Source organism: Protomyctophum bolini (genome assembly GCF_963924005.1).
Source record: "Protomyctophum bolini genome assembly, chromosome: 21".
Taxonomy (NCBI): domain Eukaryota; kingdom Metazoa; phylum Chordata; class Actinopteri; order Myctophiformes; family Myctophidae; genus Protomyctophum; species Protomyctophum bolini.
Genome location: NC_137882.1, coordinates 10,628,610 through 10,637,312, shown reverse-complemented (window position 1 = coordinate 10,637,312; position 8,703 = coordinate 10,628,610). Strand labels below are relative to the sequence as shown.

General features: G+C 43.4%; 1 protein-coding gene across 1 annotated transcript; it reads right to left on the bottom strand.

The window, feature by feature from the left end:
- Positions 1–1,719: 1,719 nt before the first annotated feature.
- On the bottom strand, positions 1,720–5,291 carry xkr9 (XK, Kell blood group complex subunit-related family, member 9). The gene is made up of 4 exons (XM_080793641.1): positions 5,251–5,291; positions 4,231–4,694; positions 3,661–3,884; positions 1,720–2,805 (listed from the first exon to the last, which is right to left on the bottom strand). Exons 2-4 carry the CDS (start codon positions 4,563–4,565, stop codon positions 2,168–2,170), a joined length of 1,197 nt encoding a protein of 398 aa, XP_080649767.1. The 5' UTR covers positions 4,566–4,694; positions 5,251–5,291; the 3' UTR covers positions 1,720–2,167.
- Positions 5,292–8,703: the final 3,412 nt, after the last annotated feature.

The window sequence follows — 8,703 nt, the reverse complement described above, 5'->3', positions numbered from 1 at the left end:
CAATAAAAAAAGAAACATGTGCAGGTTAGAAAAGAAACCCAAGGAGGGCTTATATGTGGTTCTCACCAAAGATAATATAGGTATGGAAAATAACAAATACAACAACAAATACAGCACATTAATTACACTTGTGAAGTGTGTGTGTGTGTGTGTGTGTGTGTGTGTGTGTGTGTGTGTGTGTGTGTGTGTGTGTGTGTGTGTGTGTGTGTGTGTGTGTGTGTGTGTGTGTGCAAGCCTGAGCGCACGCCTGAGCGTGCCTAAGTGTACATGCATGCATGTCTGTCTGTGTCTGAGTATGCACAATAAAGCACCAATACGTTAGAGTCAAGTGGAGAGGGTTGCCATGTCCCCCTTTTGTGCCCATATAGAGCTGACTGATTTGTTTGCTGATGCCATGATGAGGACCTCATCACGTACAGCGTCCTCTGCTCATGGTTTTTCCTTGGAAAAGTGGCTGGCCAGAAGAGGGCAGTAAAATCAATGTTTATCACCAAGTCCCATAATTACATACCCCATTAAATCATAATAGTCAAGAAGGGCCTTTTGTTTTGTTTTAACATTGATATAAGCACAGTTCAACTGGGGTACCTTTAGTTTTTCATACATTTTCTTTTTGGCAAATGTTTTGTGGCGTTAAACTGATGACCTCAGAAGTCATTCATATAGTGATGTTATTTCCTCCTTATTTAGTCTTCTGTCTAAAGCAGTGGTTCCCAAACTATGGTGCGTGCACCCCTTGTGGTGCGCGAGCGCCTTCTAGGGGGTGCGCAACATGAAAAGTCTAATGGTGGTGCTATGGTTTTATTTTAAATATATTAACATATTATGCAAGTAATGCAGAATATAGCCTATATGCTGCATATATGCCATATTCAGGTATGTGGATACAAAGGAAATATACGTCTCTATATAGCTTATGCAATTTATATTTCCATGTGGGGGGTGAATCAGCTAGGTTGGGAGGTAACAGGGGGTGCATCAGTTAGGTCGGGAGGTAACAGAGGGTGCATGGCCAAAAAGGTTTGGGAACCGCTGGTCTAAAGAGAAGGGGAAGAGGGAAGAGTGTGGAGAGTGATATTTGTCACTGCATGTACTCTTACGGGCTGGGGTGGCACCTGGCGGGAGGAGTAGGACGGAGGCCCTCCAGGTCCTCCCGGCCAGTGGGGGCTCCTCAAAGGCAGGTGACGACAGTGGGCCCGACACAACAGACACAATTAAGTCATGGTTACTGACACAACAGTAACCATGTATTATTAGATGTGTCGTTTTTTATTCCTCCCCGAAAGATGATGATGATTAACCCCACCGATTTGTTTATGTGTCCCGTGGGTGCCTCTGATACGCCCGAATAGGGTATATCAGGGGGTTGTTCAGGGGCTTGTACATCATGTCCAGGGGGTTTACTTGTACAGTACATCAAGCTGCCTCATTACCAGATAATCCTCTCTCTATGCTGTATTTTGAGATCATGAATTGGTAACCCTGGAATAATAAAAATGGAAGATACAATCTCTAATCATTATCATGTTGGCCCTGTAGTGGTGATGAATAACACCATACAGTAGGCCTATGTCTGTCATAGACTACTACATCAACTTGTTTCAAAAGTGTCAATCTAGCCAGTAGTGCCACCTTGTGTTAAATATATGACTTGCAGTTGCAGCTTTACAGTTAAAAGTGTGTGTGTGTGTGTGTGTGTGTGTGTGTGTGTGTGTGTGTGTGTGTGTGTGTGTGTGTGTGTGCACGCGTGTGGTCACGCACGCCACACAGACATTTCTGTTAATGATTAGATTTACACACTGAATGTATTACATAAGTTACCGGTAGCTAACTTTCAAAATAACGCTTTTGGCTGGCCTTATAAGTCATAGTCAATGAGCAGAAAGAACACTTCGATTGTACACAGTTTAAGCTTCAGCAGCACTGTATGCCTGTTGTGCTCTCTCATAATAATATAGTGATTGGCTGGTAATCCAGTCTGGCAGTGTGCCGCGGGTTCGACTCCCGATCCCGACGGCCTTTACTGCGTGTCACCCCCCCATCTCTATCTACCCATTTCCTGTCAGCCTACCTATCCCTCTATAAAAAAGAAAATAAAGGCGAAAGCCACAAAAAATATATCTTTAAAAAAAAATTTATAGTCATTATTGTGGAAGAAGGATCCATATCAAGGTTGCATGAAGTTCCCCATTCTCCGCATGGCAGCTGTTTGTATTGTTTGTTCCAGGCCATCCGGTTCATCTACCGCCCTCTGATTTCTACTGGGATGCAGGCCAGCATAGTAAACACAAAGACAGATCAACCCGAGCACTGTACCTCCAAAGATCACCCAAGTGACTGGCAAAAAATACTTACTTCTATACACCTCTGGCTTGATCACTACCAGCAGTGTCGGAGCCAAAGTGTTTAAGATGAAGTGCAACAAGTAATAGAAAATCATTGGTAATTTGGTGTCCTTTCCTTTGGCATTGAAAAAGCTGAATGTGAGGACGACTCCTATCATCGCCCTGTAGACCCACTCAAGTTTTGTCCATTGTCCGCAGAAGTCCGTTTTAAGAAGGCAGGCCCAGATTGTCCCCAGAAGCCAGATGAAAGCAATGGCCACGGCACTGTAGATGCTCAGTGTGAGGAGCAGGCAGTAGCTGAGGATGTGGGCGGTGATAGTAAAGAGTTTGTAGAGGAGGTAGAAGACTAATGGGAAGCCACATGGCATCTCTTTGACTTGGGGTTGGGATCTGCGCAGCCAGCGCTGGTAATCCACCAAAGCCCAGGCGATGCTGCAGAAGGATAGTGCTGTGGTTACATCTGAAAGGTAACAGATATGATCAAAGTTATTAGTTGATATAGGAAGCTATTGCAATGATGACGATGAGGCTGTGTGTGTGTCTGTATGTCACCCTGGGCCTTTACCTATTGAAGAGAGGAGAAGCCGAGTATAGTTCACAGTATAAGAAGGTTCTGGTAGGAATTGTCTATAGAAAGGAATATTATCACTCACTTTTTATCCATTTAGGATTCTTTGTTTTATTAAAGGTATCCACCCCAGCAGCAGCAGCAGCAGCATGCTGGATAAAAAGTGAGTGCTGGTACCCTGCTGTACCTATTACGTAATTAAATCACAACATGGCCACACACCTTCATGCACAGCTCTAATGTTAGCTTGCATTGGTTTTGTTGATGGTGCCACCAAATTCTGAATATAGGCCTATGGATAGTGAGACTCATTTAGACAAGTGTGTTGATTTATACTGAACAATTACCACAGTACATTATTGCAGTTACTGTAACTATGAAATCATGCGTTTATCACTCAAAATCCCCATAACATTACTATGACATCATCAGGGATTAAGCTATGTCATCAATATTAGTATATGGATACAGTATATGTCAGAACCTGTTCCATATGTTGATCCTTCCCCATCCATCCTTCCTCTTCGATGTCTCCCTGTTGGCCCAAAAATTAAGTCCCGGCCCTACCTGGCCCTGGGCCCTCATCAAACCCTGTACACTCAAGACACCCTTAGATCTCTATATATGGAGCTGACCTGTTCTGACATTCCATATGTTGATCTGACCTCATAAAACCCTGTACACTCAAGACACGCTCCATATATGGCGAGGTCGCTTCTCGCCCTCAGGCATCTTACTAGTACTCACACCGCAAGATGGATGGCTCTGTATCACGTTGCAGCATGATATAGACCTGGAGTATGAGCTGGGGGGAGCCCTCCAGGAATGCCTCAAACATGATGAGCATGCTCAGATCAGTAGCCATGTCAACCAGAATCTTGTGCTGCTGGGTGATTTTCTTCTCATAATCAGGTGTCTTCTTCGTCTTCTTCCACACCACAGGAAACCCTTTCTTCAGCAGGCAATAATACCTAACAGTGGACAGGCATAAACAGTGGAGAGGCAACTTAGAAAGCATGTTTACTCTCAAGATTCTTCCAGATGTCTGCATTTGAAATGCAGTACACAATGCAATCCATCCAGTTGCTACAGATACAATCATTCCCTAGCAGCATGGCTCACATACCAATCATAGTCAACCAACAGGGTGTAGACTTGCAGTAGTTTGTGCTGCTTGAGAAGAATATATCTTGGTATTATGTACCAAAAATGTGTTGTTTACAGTAGTCAGGAACATTCATTATTGTGGTCAAAGCTGCAACAGCAGCATCTTTGTCATCATCATCATCATCATCATCATCATTTTGGGTCTCATACCTGGTGAAGATGCCCATGCCAAATAGATGGAGGCCAAAACATGAATTTCTGGACATCCCTGATACGTCAGTCATAGATGATATTAGGATATAATCATCTGGGGTATTATCTTGTAACGCTTCTTGTATCTCATCACTATACCAGGCATAGCTGAAGGCTTGAGTCCCAACCAGCCCAGTCAGTACAAACGCAAGAGTCAGCCCACCCCATGCATAATGTCCGTCTCTAAAATACTCCAGCCCCAGCCCGACATCTGACCCAATGTCCACAACATAGAGAACCATTCCAGTTAAGGCTAATATCCATCGCAGTCTATTGTAGCTATAGCCTGGCATTCTGGTTGCTGTTTCTGTTGAAGGTTTTGTTGTTTATCGAATGTAGATGTGTCAAGTGGTTTGAGATGGTTCCGTGTTTGTTTCCTTGGTGTCTCATTGGATGTCTTATTGCTGCAGGTTCTGGACTATCTGTAAAGACAAGCACAGTTGTGCATCATAAACATAAGATAGTGATACTATATGTTTTTGTGCTTCACATAACTAATGAATAAAAGTGCAAATTAAACTTAAAGCAATTGTTACATTCATGTCTCACAGTGCCCTTGGCTTTATCTGTGCAATGGGACAAATAACAAGCAAGATTATCAACAGGGGTTATAAAACCATGACATAATGTTGCTTATCTAATTTACTACTGTAGCTTGCAATGTCCCAGCAATGCTTTTATCACACTCACCAGAGAGACATTTTCAAATCCCTTGATTAGATCACGTTAATACATTGACTCTTAAAACTTTCCTCACATATATTTCATTTAACAACTATCTATACATCTATTATTTATCTATTTCTAGATACAGACCCTGCAGTGTAGATTAATTGTGAATTGTTCACATAATACCAATCACAGTTTAATGAAACATAGTTTTGAAATAGGTAGATCTATTTCATATAATTGGACAAAGTTGACAAGCATATGTGGCACAAAACAACCATAAAATAAATGATCTTTAATAGTACTTACCAGTTTCTTCTGTCCATTGTACAGTGCTCTACAGCGTCCACTACACGCATACGCATATATAGTGGCAGGTGAATCTCAGCGTAGAGTTTCTTTCTTGAAAGTCACGTGACAAGCTCCACCCATGTGTGTGTGGGTGTGTGTGTGTGTGGGCGTGTGTGTGTGTGTGTGTGTGTGTGTGTGTGTGTGTGTGTGTTCATGCATGTGATTGTATTCACATGTCTGTGGTGTGGTATAGTACATTTACATGTCATGCTCCCTTATGTCTTTGCCACAGACTAACTTCCTGAAAGTTAGTTCCCAGTTCCCAGTTCCCAGTTCCCTCTCAGGGCAGGGCTGTGTGACAGGCAGCGGGTATCGTGGAAACTAGGACCACAAAAAGTCCAAAAGGGTGACAGGCTGACAGCATGATGATTCAGTTTTATTGGAAGCTCTCAAGATAAATTAAACACCAGCATTACATTTAAGAGACTTGTAGAAGGGGGCTATTTCACTTTTTTGCATTAAAAACAGCAACTTTAATGTGGGGCCTTGAATCCTTTTCGACGTAAAAAGTGGTATGTTAAAATTTCTCTGCATTGAAAAAAGGAGGCTTGAAAAACTGGTTCGTGTGTCCTCCTAGAATGTATTTACTGCATTAGTCATAAATTATAATTCCTTAGGCCGTAGTATAGTCACCGCCCTCTGTCTGCTGGAGAGCTATAGAGACCTGTCACGTCATTTCTCATTCCATTCCAGTTATTGCTATTTTCACTTTACAGCTGTGAAATCCATGTTTTATACCAGTGGTTCTGAATGTTGGGTCCGGGGACCTCTAGGGGTCCTTGATGGGGCTATGGGGATTGGGGAGTCCAAACTAAAATGAGTTATAGCATCACAATCAGTTTAACCCTGTACACCCTGGAAAGATGGGCCATTTGAATTAGAGCTTGTGCATCGGCTAATTTATACAGATGTTGAAGAAATGTGAAACATTTTGAGTATTTTAGAAACATTTTAACAATAATTTTGGGGGGTCTTTAACATGAAAAGGTTTGAGAATCACTGTTTTATACAGTACAAAGGAAGGGAATTGTGATGGGACTGATCTTAGCATGGGATGGTAATGGATGCAAGTAGCATTAGAATTTTATCAGTGCTCCTCGAGTCCTCACCCATTTCAAAGAGAAACATAAATATATAATTAAAAGGAGTATGTCTCTGGCAAGATATTGAGCACTTTTACACCAGGGCCGGTTCCAAAGGGAGGGGGGGGGGGGGATATTTGCGAACGCAGTGAGCACTTACTATGAGACCTAGCAGATCATGTCTGTCTGTCTGTCTGTCTGTCTGTGTGTGTGTGTGTGTGTCTGTCCCGCTATCCAAATATGGAGTGTGTTGCATCAGCAATCACTCAGCTCCATATATGGGCACAAAAGGGGACAGGTCCACTCAGCTCCATATATGGGCACAAAAGGGGCCAGGTCCACTCAGCTCCATATATGGGCACAAAAGGGGCCAGGTCCACATATACAGTAACAGCGGGACAGACACACAGACAGACAGACAGACAGACAGACAGACAGACAGACAGACAGACAGACAGACATGATCTGCAGGGTCTCAGCTGCGTTCGCTTCCCGCGTTTGCGCGTCTTACTGGTATATTATATATACCCACACACACACACACACACACACACACACACACACACACACACACACACACACACACACACACACACACACACACACACACCAGGAGGGGTGGGGGGCTGGCACATAGGTTGGTGAATCAATATAGGAGTATGAATAGGGCTTTCGTTGGAAAACTGTATATATATATATATATAGTTATATATATAACTATATATAACTACTATATTTCTTGGCTGATATATATGTTCTTTATATAAAATTGTCAAACATACCTCCTCCTCACAAAAACTGTGACCCCCATGCCCAGTGTTCCTTGAGGGGGTTCCTGTGGGTCTCTGCAGAAAAATGACCAGACTTTCTCTATTGTCTGACTCTAAACAATAAAATATCTTATTAATTGGAGTGCCTAAGACAAAATCGTTTTTAATGGTGGCCCCTTGGTGGCCAAATTGGAACTCCGTGAAATTCCACTGTCCACTATGGTGCCCTCCTTACTCCAGACCTGCAGGGGGCGACACACAACCATGTTCTCGCCTGTGGATGAAACGTTTCTCAGCTACAAGATCCCATGGCCCAGAGGGAAGCCCTGTGAACTGATGATGGGTTATGTTTGTTCTCAGGCAACCGCTGACGTTTCAATTCGAGGCGACATTATTTTGTGAGCAGAAAAAAATAGTCTGATATTTTAGAAGTGGTTGCTATGTTAATTTACACGTGGTTTCCAGTTTCACACATCTAAAGTTTTGAGGCCGGGGCTTTCTCCAAAACCAAAGGGTTCTTGGGGCGTTCCAGGGGTATCCAGCTAAATGTGTTTAACTTTAATAGTAATAGTATCACAATCAGTCAATCTCCGACGGGTGTGGCATAGGGTGAGAAGTTCAGTCACCCGAGAGAGACTCGGAGTAGAGTCGCTGCTTCTTGCCTGGAAAGGAGACAGTTTAGGTGGGGGCATCTGGTTAGGATGCCACTCGTCACATCATGCTACTTAAAGCATAATGAAATTTAGAACATTTCGCCATATGTTAATGGTACCCCAACTTGCTGAATAGAAAGAAACATTGTGGAATATGTTAGTAGACACCTTTACAAACACATTGGTGAGGAAATTTCTTGGTAAGAAATGTATTCCCAGATTATTCTGACAATATTCTCTGACTATTAGGACAAAGTTTGTGTTTGCACACACACTAAAATATGGACATAGGAGGGCCTCAAAAAGAGATACCGTAAGTGGAATATTTGTGAAGCCTGGCACTGTAGTATATTTTCAGATGGGGGGTCATGAAAAAGTTTGACAACAGCAAAAAAGGAATAAGAAAATTTCCCTTTTAAGATAAATCACACCCGTGGTGCAACTCTGTGCAACTTCCAGGTCCGCAGGAACGCGCCCAGGGTGCCGGCCCGGTTCCGGCGAGCCGCCCCACATCCGAAATGGAGTTTCGGATGTGGGGTTACCGTGTGGGGGTCCTCCAGACCCCCAGGAACGTGGCCAGGGCAAGCCTGGCAAGCCACCCCACGTCCGAAAGGGTTGACAAATGACAGAGTTACCATGTGGGGGTCCCCAGGGGGTCCCTCTATTGTACTGTACTGATACACCTGAAATTTTGAAAACCAACCAAATTCTATTTTTGTGCTCAGACACAGGTAGCCAGCCAGCCAGGCACACACAAAGCTACTTAATCAAGTGGTTGCGCCACTTAAAAAGATGAGCGAAAATACGGTTGCCCCGACAACCAACAACAACAACTGGCCAATCACAGCCCTGCCGATCGTCCCCACACACGGGCTATGGGATCTAGGCTCGGGGTCCTCCTCTGTA